General features: G+C 48.2%; 1 protein-coding gene across 1 annotated transcript in view; it reads left to right on the top strand.

Annotated features, from left to right (window-relative positions):
* The first annotated feature begins 2,016 nt into the window (after positions 1 to 2,016).
* CLCF1 (cardiotrophin like cytokine factor 1) overlaps positions 2,017 to 14,000 on the top strand; it is a 48,366-nt gene continuing 36,382 nt past the window's right edge. Inside the window, exon 1 of the mRNA XM_084803964.1 lies at positions 2,017 to 2,284. Coding sequence (XP_084660090.1) covers positions 2,257 to 2,284 — 28 coding nt within the window. The 5' untranslated portion in view covers positions 2,017 to 2,256. The remainder of the gene's footprint in view (positions 2,285 to 14,000) is intronic.

Genomic DNA, 14,000 nt, shown 5'->3' with positions numbered 1-14,000 from the left:
GTAGTGTACATCTATTAACTCAACGGTACAATTTTAATCTCCCATACAAAATATATGTGCAGGGCAGGATGGTGATTTTTTTAAAAAAGGAATCCTTCCTCTGCATCAAACCTGATTTTATTTCCTTCCCTTTATACAACCGCCTGAATGCTTTTGCAGCCTCCCGCGTTTCTTCATCAAAGTCCCCTTTCCAGTGAGTCCATCCAGCGTCAAGGAGGTTGCCCCTAACATTAGAAAGCAGAGTGCTGAGTCACGAGCCTTGTGTCGAAATAGGACTGGGAAGTCTTTTGCTGATTAATGGATTCTAATCGGAACCCGTAGATATTATCACACACACAACGGATGGAAGGGAAGATAAAGACTGGGATGAATGAGAGACAAATGTGCATGATTCCCCCCCCCCCTTGGGCTAGGGGAGGAGGAAGAGACAAAGAACACCCCCCCATCCACCCCACCAATGCCCTTGACTGGCTGCTGAGTGAACTATCGGCACTCACTCCCACATCAGCCTTTCATGACATCTGTCGCTTGGCGGGTTAGTCACCTGCCGATGACTAAAGGCCACTCCGATTGTGAGAATGGGACAAGCATCCGACAACAACCCACCAGCAAGCCATTGTGTTTTGTTTCCTGCAAAAGGGCAACAGGAAGGCAGCAGTGCCCCAAGTGCCTGGCACTTGGGCTAGGGTGTGATGCAAAAGCCCTCCACCATCCAGGCCAAAAGTCTGGGCCGTGGGATTCTTGACAGGGAAATGTACAAGACAGAGCGGGGAGCAGGAGGGAAGGCGAAAGGACTGGAGAAACAGAATGGGTCAGTTTCTTCCCTCTATCCCCACCCCTTTTCTCTTGCCCCCCTCCCCCCTCCACCTCCCTTTCCAAATCTGGCATTTCAGCCTGAGACAGGGTGGTTTCGCACACTCACCTCGCCTTGTCTCTTTGTAGGGGAGAGGAGCCAATCTGCGGTACCTCTCCTCCCCCATGCCCCCCACACACGCACTCCCACCCTCTGGGACGGGGCTTTGCTTTGTGGTTACAGCTTTACACGTCAGAAAGGAGGAGGGGGGTGGCTAGAAGAGGAGACAGTTTCACGAATATCTTCACCAAATTAAAAAACACACACGCACTCACATACACATACACGCACATTAAAAAAAACAAAGCAAAACAAAAAACCAAACCCACAACCAAACCCTAGTGAGTGGGATTGGCAAATGGGATTATTAATCCTGGCCCAGAATAAAGGAGGCAGCAGTCTCCATGCAGACCCCTCGGCGAAAGGAAGCATTCAGTCACACACCTACCTTCAAGGGCTGCACCGGACGGGGGCTTGAACCAGATGGAGTTCAGAGCAGGTAGGAGCCCTTGGTCCTTTTCTCCAGCCTTCCCTCTTCCAGAGGGAAGCCGGCCCACCTTTCTCCTCCTCGCTCAGAACCCCAACCGAGCCCTCGCAAGCACATTAGATTTCTCCCAACATTTGCTGGAAGCCCCCTTTTTTTTAAAAAAAAAAATGCCACTAGCAAAACTTGGCAGCATCCAGACAGCGGGGGGGGGGGGTATGGTGGGCTGGCATTTCCTCTGGATCGTTCTTTTTCAAAAACACCCCCCCACCCACACAAGTCCTCTTCCCCCTTCCTTCTTGACTCAGAGAAAAGCCCTCTTGCTAGCTCCTTTACCTTTCTCTTGCCCCTCCCCACCCCAAACTTTGAAGAGCTGAAGTGGGGGTATGCTGGGGTGGGTGGCAAATGGAGGGCTGGGGGCAGAGAAATGAATGAGCCTGCGCTTGTATACAATTGCATCAAATACATTCTTGAAAGCAACCTGGTTCTGCTTAACACTTGAATTTAAAAAAAAAAAAAAAAAAAGGCAGCCGCTTCGAGAGAGGGTGTATGCACTTTTTCTTTTCTTTTTTTATATTCTTACATTCCTGGACACCAATCAAAAGAGCAAATCACGGGAGGTGGAAGAGAGGAGAGAGCGAGAGAGAGCGAGAGAGCGTGGTGAAAACTTTGCGCACATACAAAAAAAAAAAAGTACAGACAGCTTTTCCCACCTAACACCCAGCAAACACAAACCAAAACAAATAGAGAAGGGGAAAAAAAAAGGGGGGGGGAGGAAAGGAACGGAACCCGGGGCAGAGCCAGCCGGGGAGAAAGGCAATTTTTCACTCCGTGCCGGGGATCTGCAGCGATCATTCGGAACAAAACCGTTTGCCTGCTAACCCGCCGCGTCGCCCCCAGCCCACACTCTGAGTCTACTATGCTATGTGTTGCTGGGGGGGGTTCAGGTAAGGGCTCGCATCTCATTCAGTTTTGAGAGGGGGGATGGGGTGGGGGTCTTGCCGTGCGCCTCGTCTTTTTTTCCAAACCGCTGCTGATTCTAATTCGATTTGATTAAAACGTCTGTCTGGCTTTGGGACTGATTTAAGACTTTCCCTCTGCCCCCCCCCTTCTCTCTTTTTCATGCATGTTTGTGATTACGGGGGGGGGGGGGGAGAGAGAGACGCTGCTTAGCAAGGGAACAACATCCAAAACTGACAGAGGAAAATCAAAGTCACCAGCATTTTAGACAAGGACTAAAAAGGTTTCCCACTCTCCCACCCCCACCCCATAGCTTGAGTTAAGTGCTGTCCCAACACAGAAAGACGTTTGGTTACTAAAATTAAGGGATAGCTTGTTTGTTTTTAAACAAAGAACAGGAGAAGGGGAAGAAAAAACCACCCTGAAACAAGTTTTTTGCCAAAATGAGGAAATGTCCTTCTCTGGGGCGGATGGAAGTAAGGGGGAGAACAAAACCCTAGGAAGTGTCCGAGCCTTCCTAAGTAATTTGAGGGTTTGTTTTTTTCTTGCTTTGTTTTGTTAATCCTTAGAGTTTTAACATTTGCAGCCTAGTTAGTAAAACTTTTCTTGCTGCTACTTTGAGAAGATTGGGGTGGGGGGGCGATTACTTGGAGTGAGAATGCTTTTTCCTGCAGGGTGTAATTTTTATAAGCAATGGGGGTTTTGTGTTTTGCAGACAACACCCCAGGCTTTCTGGGAGAGGGCTTGTGTTTAAAATAAAATAAAAATGTAAAAACAAGCCTTAAAAGGTCAAAAGTGGTTTGTTTCCTGGACTGGCTCTTTTGACAATCACGCCGTTTGGGAAGAGGGGAGTCTCTTGCTCCCACAGAGTCAGCTATTTAAAAAGACAGAACAAACAAACAAAGGGAAAAACAAAACAAAAACAAAACAAAAATCTTTGGGATTTTTCACTCTGGATACTGGAGAAGGCAGAGCAGGGAAAGTGGAGGGGGATACGCCGGAAAACATGAGGCCGCGGAGACCAACCCTATTCATCCCTCTAGGAGCAGATAGGCATACGCAAAACTCACTCTTTCATGTCTCAAATGAACAAGAGTCCAAATTCTCACTGCTTGGTCTGGTGGGAAAAGATGCTGTCTGTCGGTTTGGGCTTCTTTAGAGTCAGCCCATTCTGCTCCTCAGCTCAGGCAGTTGGAGAAAGTGAGAAAGGAAAAAAGAAAGAACAGGAACAGAACTGCATATGGTTCTATCCCCCCTTACAGCAACCGCAGCCAGCAACTTGGGATAAGGCATTTGGTGTGTGTGGGGGTGTTCTCCAGGGCAGCCTGAATTAGAAATGCTCCCCAACAACACCTTGGGGTATTCAGCCTCTGGTATGCCACCTGTAGGTTACTTTCACTTTAAGCTAGAAAGCCTCTCAGATGCTGGGTACAGTGTAGGCAGGACAGCAAAAGAAAAAAAGAGAGAGAAGTTGTGCAGCAGGAGCTATGTAGAAAGTATCACAGGAGAACATGGGTCAAAGGGAGAGGGTATACCAGGAAAGGGCATGCTTTCCACGATCTACACCTTTCCTTTACCTGCGTGCACACTCACAAGGTAATTACTAGTGCACGCACACAGGTGAGCTCATGTGCGCATGCACACCCCTATGGCCACGCAAGCAAACGAGAGACCACCTAGACAAGCGACACCTTCAGCCTTTGGCGACTCGTTCAACCCTGTTTGCTAGCTCCATAATTTGGCCAACGCAGGCAGCAGGCAACATGTCGCGTCCAAAGGAGATGTGGGAGCCCTTCCTCCAAAGAGACAACTAACAGTCCCACCTGCAAAGTGCCTCCACGGCGGAATACTATGGCTGGGGATCCATATAAGGGCCAACTCTAGCAGACATGCAGGGAGAACAAGGTGCTTGGGTGAGCAGCTTCCTGTTAGGAAAGAGCATCTCAAAAGAGAGACTGGGACTATCCCAGGAAAACTATCAAGGCATGTTACTAAGCCAAGTATATGTTGGCATACATACAAACCAGTTCAAGAATACACATACTCCTTGCGCTCAAAACAGCCATGCATGTGTATGCACAGACACACACGCATGCATCTCCTTTCCCTACAGATGCTCCTCATTACGCTTGCTACTCAGAGGTGTTAGGGTGGGGGTCCTTTACTGTTGGCTTATATTCCACGTCCATCTGTCCACCAATTTGGCAAAGAGGCTGGGAGCCCCCAACGGGTCCCATTTTGAATGGGTCTTGTTCCTAACACTGATGCACAGAGAGATCATTACTGTGAATGGGGGATGTCCTTCTCTTCTTAGGGACCAAAGTGTTTTGTTGTACTGACCAGCAGTGGCTTGGTGGGGTGCCTTTGCCTGTGTTTGAAAACGTGCACGTATGGTGGTGCGTATAAGGATGTCCCTTTGCGGCATCTGGTTGAGGTCTGACCATGCTCAGAACAGAAGTGGGGGGAAGAATTCATTGCTGTGCACGAGTAGGAGAGAAATCTGCCCGAGACCAGGCCTTGCTCAGGACAGTGGCGTCTCTCTCCCTGCAGCCCAATCAGAGTCTCCAATTGGCTATTTTTAACACACAAGGAGACCGAATGTAAACAAGGGGTATTAGGAGGGGCAGGTGCGTGACAGGATGGGCACTAATTCACATTGTCTGTCCTGTGCCAGCACGCACACACAGTGCCTTACACAAGCAAACCCCTACAATTCTATCAAGAAGCATACGCTCCAACACACACCTTGCTTAATACCTAAAAGGGAGGGTGCCAGGACGCAGGCCTGCCTGGAAACTGCGGCCTCAGCCCTCTGAGAAGGCTGCGTGTGCCATCTGAGGCAAGCTCTCCTTGAGGGCAGCTTCACCAGCTTCACAGCAGCGCTGTGGCACTGCCAAGCTGGTTGGAGCCCCAGCTGCCCAGCCTGGCACAGAGATGCACCTCCACATGTTCATCCCCGCCCCACCCACCTCCCAGTCTGCGGCTGCTGCGAAAAAGGCAAATTCCATGTTAGGCAGAATGAGGAAAGGAATCGAAAATAAAATGCGAATACCATGCTCCCCTTATACAAATCTGTGATGCGACCACACTTGGAATACTACGTATAGTTCGAGTCACTGCACCTAAAACAGGATATTTTAGAGCTGGAAAAAGTGCAGAAAAGGGCAACCAAAATGATCAAGGGGCTGGAGCAACTCTATGAGGAAAAGTTATGACGCCTGGGATTGTTTAGCTTAAGGAAAAGGCAAGTGAGGGGAGACACAATAGAGGTGTACAAAATTATGCATGGTGTGGAGAATGTGGATAGGGAGACATTTTTCTCCCTCTCTGATAATACTAGAACCTGGGGTCATCCCATGAAGCCGACTGGTGGGAGATTCAGGACAGATAAAAGGAAGCACTTCTTCACACAGTACATAGTTAAACTACGGAATTCACTTCCACAAGATGTAGTGATGGCCACCAATTTGGATGGCTTTAAAAGGGGGCTAGATGAATTCATGAAGAAGGCTATCAATGGCTACTTGTCCTGATGGCTATACGCTACCTCCAATATCGGCAGCAGTATGCCTATGTACACCAGTTGCTGGGGAACATGGGCGGGAAGGTGCTGTTGCACTCATATCCTGCTCATGGGCTTCCCACTTCGTTGGCCACTGTGTGAACAGAATGCTGGACTAGCTGGACCTTGGTCTGATCCAGCTTGGCTCTTCTTATGTTCTTATGCCATTAGGGATGCCCCACACCTAACACCTATCCAGAGGAAATAGATCCTTGGGAGAAACAAAACCCTGACTGGGGAAGCAGCATTACATGTCCAGTAAATTCCCAGTTTCCTGCCCTCTTTTCTCCCTGGCTTCCCTCCCATGAGAAGATGTGTTTGAGGCAGCCCCTCACTCCCAACAGGTAGACCTCCTGCTGCCCAACCCCTTCTGCTCACACACATCTGTGTACGCGCAAACACACACACACTCTTTTCCACGTGCATGCCCTTTCCCTACAGATGCTCCTCATTAAGTTTGCTGCTGGTTTAGGTTTGCTGATCCTAAGCCTGCAGCCAGGAAATTAAAGAGGAGAACGGGAAAAGTTATAGGAATGGTTTGAAGGTGCCGCGCTATTGTGACAAGACAGTCATGCACTGGTGTAGAAGGGGAGCGACACAAATGGGGCTCAAACAGGACATTTTGAGAGAGATTTCTGTTTTAGGGGCACATACCAACAGCCGTTTCCCACACTCCCGGTTCTGTGCTATAGCGCAGGGATGGCCAAGTTCTGTCTTCTCGGGGACCACTCTATTCTCCAGACAGTGGTCCGGAAACCAGAAGTATAGTTTGATGCACAACCCGACCTCCTTGCAGGTGGCCAGACTTTAGAATACAATCTCTGCACAGCCATCGGCTGGGGCACTGCACAAAGAAACCCAAAAGAAAGAAATAACATTTAACGTATGGAATAACTCATGTATCTTGCAACGTTTGAAAACAAATTTCCTCTGCTTACATATGAAACTCTGGGCAAAATGTGTACCACATGGTTAAAATTTGGTAGGGCTGCCAGGGGTCCGATAAAACTGTTTTGTGGGCCAGGTCTGACACACCACTGGGAGCACCCTGGGAAGAGGCAAATGCCTTCTCCCTCTTCCCCCACCTGCCACCCCTGGCCACCCATGTGTTTTCTGGGAGGTCAGCATATGAGCTGCTCTCATCCCACGCAGGTTGCTGTCAGTTGTGTAGACAGGCAGGTAACCAACCTGGGCAGATAGGCTGCCGTGGGTTTTACATATAGGGAAATCGCACGTCCAACCCCCTAAATAAGAGCCATCCATACATTCCCTTAGAGTACGTGAACTGAAGACATTCTAGACAACTGGAAAATAGGACACATTCAAAACTCATCTCAGAAAACCTGCAACCTCCCCTCCTGGTGGGGGAGGACACCCACTTCCAGCCTAACTGTATCCTCAGAATTATTTCTGTCTAAGGTCACGAACAGGCTCAAGCATCGCTGCTGTTGAGATAACCTACCCTGCCACTGCCCATTACAAATCTAGGAACAAAAAGGCTTTGTACAGAAGTGCACTCTAACGACTAGTGTTCTACTCCTGAGGGCCAGCAGAATTTGCCTGTGGAGCTCTCTGCCACCTGTTGTATGGATAGCAAGGTCACGGAAGGAAGGAAACAAGCGGGAGTTATGGTGGTGCTTTCCCCGGGGCTGTGAACGAGGGAGCCATCTATTCCTTCTTTGGACCTTTCTTTGAAAACTCCAGTGCTGGTTGTTGGGCTAGCTGCAGTTTAGGGATCCAAAGCATATAAGTGCATGATTGCAACAGCTACAAGTAGCTTATGACAAGGGCTGCCTGGGGGAGCCAGTCAGTCAACTGGTTTCCTCGGAAAGTTATAACACATGGGTGCAGAACCTCAGGCCCAGGGGCCAAACCTGGCACTCCTCGGGTCCCAGTCCAACTCTCCAGGGTTCCCCAGATAGCTATGCCCCCTTCTCCAGGCCCAACCTCCTTTCCCCAACCACCGACCATTGGGTGGTGTTCCCGGCTTTTGTGCAGTTCCCCCTGCCCCATTCTAAAAGGTTTAAATGCCTCTCTGAAGGCTCAGTTATTGGCAATGAGAACTTTAAGCTAAAATATGCTGGCATTTTGACTCCACTCTTTTTGACTTTGGCACTACCCCTTTTGCTTTTGGCCCCATCCTCCCCAAGGGAAAGCAGCCCCCAAGAACTTCTCTGAAATGGAATTTGGCCCTCTGGCTGAAAGATGTTCTGCACCCCTGTTATAAAAGGTGCACTTTCAAAAGAACCCAAGGGCCAGGAGAGCTAATGTGCAGTCTAAGAAGAAACAGGCTAACGTCAGGAATAGGATCGGCCTCGGGATGAGAACATGGCTAAACTGATCTTGTAAAGACTTCAAAGTGAGAGAGGAGCAGATCCACCAAAGCAAGGCAAAGGAGTCGGAAGCATGGGCCTTGGATCACCGGGCAAGGATGGGGAGAGTGGGAGGGTCGCAGGTAGAGGAGGCATGACTGTAACAATCTGGGCCACGGGCAGGAGCACTGGATGCTAGCCCAGATGCCGCAGAGGACTTAGTCACCAGATCTTAGTCACAGAGGGATGCTTGAGGCCTTGAGACAGGGCTGAGCAAAAGGCTATCATGGTACCCTGACTATATATGGGAAAATCAAAAGTCTGTTCCAACCACACTGAATTTCAGGCCACTCATGAGGACAGGCTCACGATGCACTGATGTAAAGCGAACAGCAAAAAAACACCCCACTCCTATGCGAGTGGCAGGATCTCTCAGTGCCTAACTTCCCTCGTACAGCATGGGGAGGGACTAAAAAATGTGGCCCTGAAGGAGAGATCCAGACCGGGGGGTGGGGGGAATGCAGCCACAGGAGACAGCAGATCTTCAAGGAAAGGAGACCTGAGAGAGTGTCTGAGGGAGATAAGGGCAGAGTGTTGCTGCTGAGGAAGAGGTGATTGGACGGTTATGTCTGCTGGTTTAGGGAGTAGTCTAGAGACGGTCTGAAGTCTGCATGAACAATGAGCAGAGAAAGAAAAGAAAGTGATACTGGAGCACTTTTGTGAGAGGAGCAGAATGGTGAAGTGAGGAGGAAAGCTATGACAGCAGAGTCTGCGGGCCGCAGCAGGGACAGGAAAACAGGCTGCACTTCCAAGACCACATTTTCTTGTGGAAGCTTTATCTACAGCATCTGAGCCTGGCCTGCAAGGACTGTTTGCTGTCCACAGAGATGGGACCCCATGCTTCCTCCCACCCAGTCTCCTCACAGCTAATCCACAGTGATTGTCATTCTCTTGGCATGGACAGTTCCTGTGCAGGCTACAGTGATTCTCACTGAGCTTCCAGCAAACTCAGTGGGAGCGCTGTTTATTGAAGCCATCCCAAATGCATTGTTGTGATCTAGCATACAGCTCCTTGGGCTAATGGTCTTTAGCTGAATCCAGTGCCTAAGACTGGCACTTCATCCTTCTGCCCATAAGACTCTTGAGGGCCCTTGGAATTGCCTTACAACTCAAACTGTGCCTCCCCAGTAAGCCCCAAGAATACCAGCTCCTCTGCCAACCCCTGTTCTAAGGTCTCGAATGGAAGGACTCAAATTAAGAATTCCCAAATCCAGGTTGAAACGAAGCACTCCCAATCCACGAGGCCATTCTCTGTCACAACTGCTTCCAAGTTCCATGGGGAACCACCTGCCATACACTCCCGCCAACAGCTTGATTTTTCCAGAGGAGCCTGCTGTGACGAGAAAAGCTCGCAAACCAATCTGCCTTAATCTTGCAGCGTAGGGGTGGCCAGCAGTATTGGAGCATTTTCCCTGTTGTGGAAAACCGGAAAGTGCCTCTGGAGTTTCAGCGACAAAAGCAAGCGCCACATCCCTCAGGCAAATCATTCCAGGGGATTTGCTTTCTGTTCCTTGAAAATTTCACAGCTGGATACTTGAGCCTGGCTAAGTGCTGTTCATGCCTGACCAGGATAGGACATTGCAGGCTCTGTTCTGACATGTCTCAATAACCAGATGGGCACTAGGAATTATGCTTAGTAATCTCCATTCTAGGTCGAATTAATACACACTGGCTTATGTACAGAATCCCATTGTATGCAGCGATTTTCTCTCAATATGACTCCCCGCTCCCCCGGCGCTAAGAAGTTTGGGCTTTCCCTATTGTCCCGCCTTCCAGCCTTGACACTCTTGTAAGCTCACATCACCCTGCGGTTTCAAACTAAGCTGGTCAGATTTAGTTTCAGCAGAGCTCAGCTCAGTGTTTACTTCAGCTCCTCTTGCTCCTGTGTTTGACTGTAGGGAACACACCTAAAAAGCTCCTCTGTAAGGAAGCCTCTACTGTCAACCAAATACAGCCACCAGTACTGGTCCAGGGCACAAGTTTGAGGTCACGCAGGCCTATCCTATTGCATGTTTATTCAACAGAGCTTACTCCCAAGTAAGTGCGCATCGGAATGATGTCTAAATAAACTGAAGGCTGCATTCTCAGAATGCTTCAAAGAAACGTCTGTATATCCTCAAAAGCTTGCCTGTTATGAATTCAGTCCCTGAAATGGCCTATCTGTTGCTATCAGTCAGTTCTCTCAATCAATACTTCACTCCTAAGAATGTCCTGCTATAAAATCTGGTGCCAACTAACACCTCACCACATGCAGCAATTGAAATAAAGCATTTCCTTGCAGCATTTCAACACTTCCCTTGTTCTCGGCATGCCTGAGGTCTTTCCACTGATACAGTTGCTTTCCCTCCATGGAAATCTATCATATGTCACACTGCAGGAAGCCTCTTGTTACACTAAGACAGCAACGCACTGCAATCTTAGTGGAAGTGGAGCTGTGGTCCTAGGCACATTTCCTCAGAGGCTAGCCCCACTGAATTGAGTGGAGTTTACTTCCGAGTAAACACACAAAGGCTTGTGAGGTAAGTTCCACTGAATTAAGTAGGACTTGCTCCTGAGCAAACACGCAATAGGCTTGGTCAGCTAAACTTATTACCATTCCAGATTGTAGGGAATACGTCTAGGCTACCACCTCCTGAGTTCCAAGAGGGCCAGGCAGTGATGTTCTTATAATCTCAGGTATTTACTATCCCGAACAGAAATCCTTTTAGCATAGATCTAGGAGAGGAGCGAAAGGTGCAGAGTTTGGCACTTTCTGTGTTGAGTTGGAACTGCCAAAACCCTTGGCTTGCACCCAAATCTGAAATTATTTTTGCATTGTGCAGTCTAGACATGATCTCCTCAACTGTCCTCCAGGGGCACTGCGCACACTTGGTGGCCCAGCTCACAACTTTCGGGCCTAGGCAAACACTTAACTTATTTGGTTTTTATTATAGAGACCAGGCCCATAGCCCAAAAGCAGCTCATTTTACCATCTGGTCTGGTGCCACTTCTGTCTCTCTCTCTCACTGTCAAGGAAGCTTTATGTAGTGTCCACATTTTCCGTGGCACACTGGGAACAATATTAAGAGCATGCTTTTACAGCCTTAGTGCATCCCAGTTCACTAAACAGCCCATCAAATTTTCTGCCAATGTCTTCAGCATACTGCTCTGTAGGCAAATCAGTGGGAGCTAAGCACACAGCTAAGTGATTTCAAATGGAACTTGTGCACCTAACCTCTGTATTACGCCCCTGGTATCTGATTCCTCAGGCCCCCCCCCATCCCAGAACCAAGGCTTCCAACCTTATCCTTTCAGTTGCTTTTTCTTCACTCTGATCTCATCTGTCCCCACATCCTTTGCTGCAGTTTCCTTTTGCACTTGTTCATAATTCACTGCTGTTGCCTGTAAGCTTGGGTGGTCACCGACTGTCCTACATTTGTTCATTTGCTGCAGGCAGGATCATGTTCAGAAACCGTTGCTGCAATCCTACGCACACTTACCTGGAAGTAAGCCTCACTGAAATCATTGCGGCTTAGTCCCAAGTAAACGTGATTAAGATCAGGCTCTAGCGATGACAAGGAATGGTTAAAAATGTGTTGGAAGACCCAATGAGGAGTTTCTTGTCTACAGCAGCCTTCTAGCACATGTTCAGTTGCGTCTCCACTTGTAAACAGCTGGATGTTCCTCTGTGGGCCATATAACCTACAGAGAATCTTCCATCCATCTAGGAATCTCCTTCTGTGCCTCATTCAATTTCACACTTTTCCTGTTCCCTGTCACTCCCTACTTCGCCCTACACTCCTCTCTCCCGGAGTGATACAGCTTACCTCAGAATGGAAAAATCCTTACAAAGCACAGTCATTGTCTGGTTAATTTCATTGTCCGTTTTTTTGCACGGCCTTGACTCCGTCATTATTGACGCAAACAAGTCTGCTGGCTGCTCAAGGCTCCCCATTTGCTCAGCCTGGAGCATGCCTAAGGGAACAAACAGATGCAAGGACAAGCAGGGTATGCAACCCATAACATCGCTCCAGCCCACCCAGGTCCTATTTATGAAAGGCATGGGAGGCCTGGGTTAGCCAGAGATTCACCAGATCATTCTGAACTCTCTTTCTCCGACTCAGTTCTGTGAAATGGGAACAATAATCACCCACCTCATAGGCAAAATGATTAGGGAGGCATTCAGCTCTCAAAAGTAGTGCTGGCTCTCTGGCTCCCTCCACACACCAAAAAGAAATGCCACATCAACCATTCATGATGAGTTATTCAAACAGAAGACACAACATGCTTCCCTAAGGTTGATTTTTCACTTGATACAAATAACATAGACCCTGGCTGTATACTTCACCACAATGTTACGATGCTCAGAGAGATATTGCCCCTTTTTACGTGAGACAGGAGAAAATGAACAGTGTTGGCATCTACATTTTTGATGCGTGAGATGGAGCCATTCACCATCTGGTCGAGGCAGACACAGTAGTTCACACTTCTGGGTTCACTGTGGGCTCCTGTAGATGCTCCTCTGTACAAATACACACACTTCCAAGGTTTCTCTGCAGCCACACTACATTAAAACCATACTTTAAACCAAGCAGAGAAAATAAGGACAAATGCCACAGATCGACTGTTTTCTGATGCTGAACCTTTGTAAGTGAGGACCATGATACTCACCAAGGGTCATGTAGTTGTAGAAAAGTGAAAAAGCACCCTCTCTCGCAGATAGCACTCTTAAGATCCTATGCATGTTTAGACAGAAAAAAGTCCTACAACTCCTAGGATTCCCCAGCCAGCATGAGGAATGCTAGGAGTTGTAGGACTTTTTTCAACTTTATATGCATAGGATTGTACCCTAAAGTGTGTATTAAGTCATCCAAAGTCTCTAATGCACCCTAATTCTGAAAACATTAAGAAATCAGACTCTTCCTTAGACTAGCACACATTGAAAATGGGAGTGGGAAGATACTTTCACCGTTCCTGAACCACCTGGTTTTGCACAGAAGTAAGGTTAGAGGGTTCTAAGGATCCAGATTACATGATTTTGAGAATGTGCTTCAAGCAGTACATATTCCCCATATAACTTACCTCTGCTCCACCAGCAAGATTTTCCTCTGCTCCATCCTCTCTAAAACTTACCTCTGTTCCCATGTGTGAAATGATTCCCCCCTCCACTTTACCCTAACTTTGTCTTTCCCTCTTCCTTCCCTGCCCCCACCCCCGCTGCCTACCACTTCCCCACAATTCTGTGTGCTCCCATGCTCCCTCTACCTCAAACTTGTGTCTGAAACTAGGAGAGGAGGGGGTGGCCACCCCTGAGGACCTAATGAGATTTTCCAGATCAGCAGTTCTCAAACTGCTCTCCACCCCCCACCCCCTACCCCCGAAAACTGGTTTCAAGGTGTGGTCTGAAGGCACATGAGGCAGCCCTTGCTGAAGCTACGCAGCTCTAGTTCTGGTCTGAGCTTGGAAGGGAGACCACCTGGGAACTACATGTGGCCCCTATGAGTTCCACAATGGAAGAAAGGGGGATATAAATGTAATAAATAAATTTGTTGGGGGTCTCAGTGGAGCACTTCATAAATATTTTGTTTTTCTACAAATCAAAGCACATATGTTACATTTTAATAACTGAAGTTTTGCCTTTCTAATGCAATGGATGCGCCTATTTTTATATGTTTGTCAGTTTTAGCCTCAGGTCAGGTTCAGCAAAGGTACCTCTAAGTGTTACATTTTTAGGGGTCAATTATTAGTCTGCACTTGCACCATACTATGAAAATCACAGGCCCTGGGCCT

The sequence above is a fragment of the Heloderma suspectum genome, chromosome 1 (genome assembly GCF_057233095.1).
Source record: "Heloderma suspectum isolate Gila_16-S chromosome 1, 16-S_ref, whole genome shotgun sequence".
Taxonomy (NCBI): domain Eukaryota; kingdom Metazoa; phylum Chordata; class Lepidosauria; order Squamata; family Helodermatidae; genus Heloderma; species Heloderma suspectum.
This window is presented reverse-complemented; position numbering and strand designations above follow the sequence as displayed.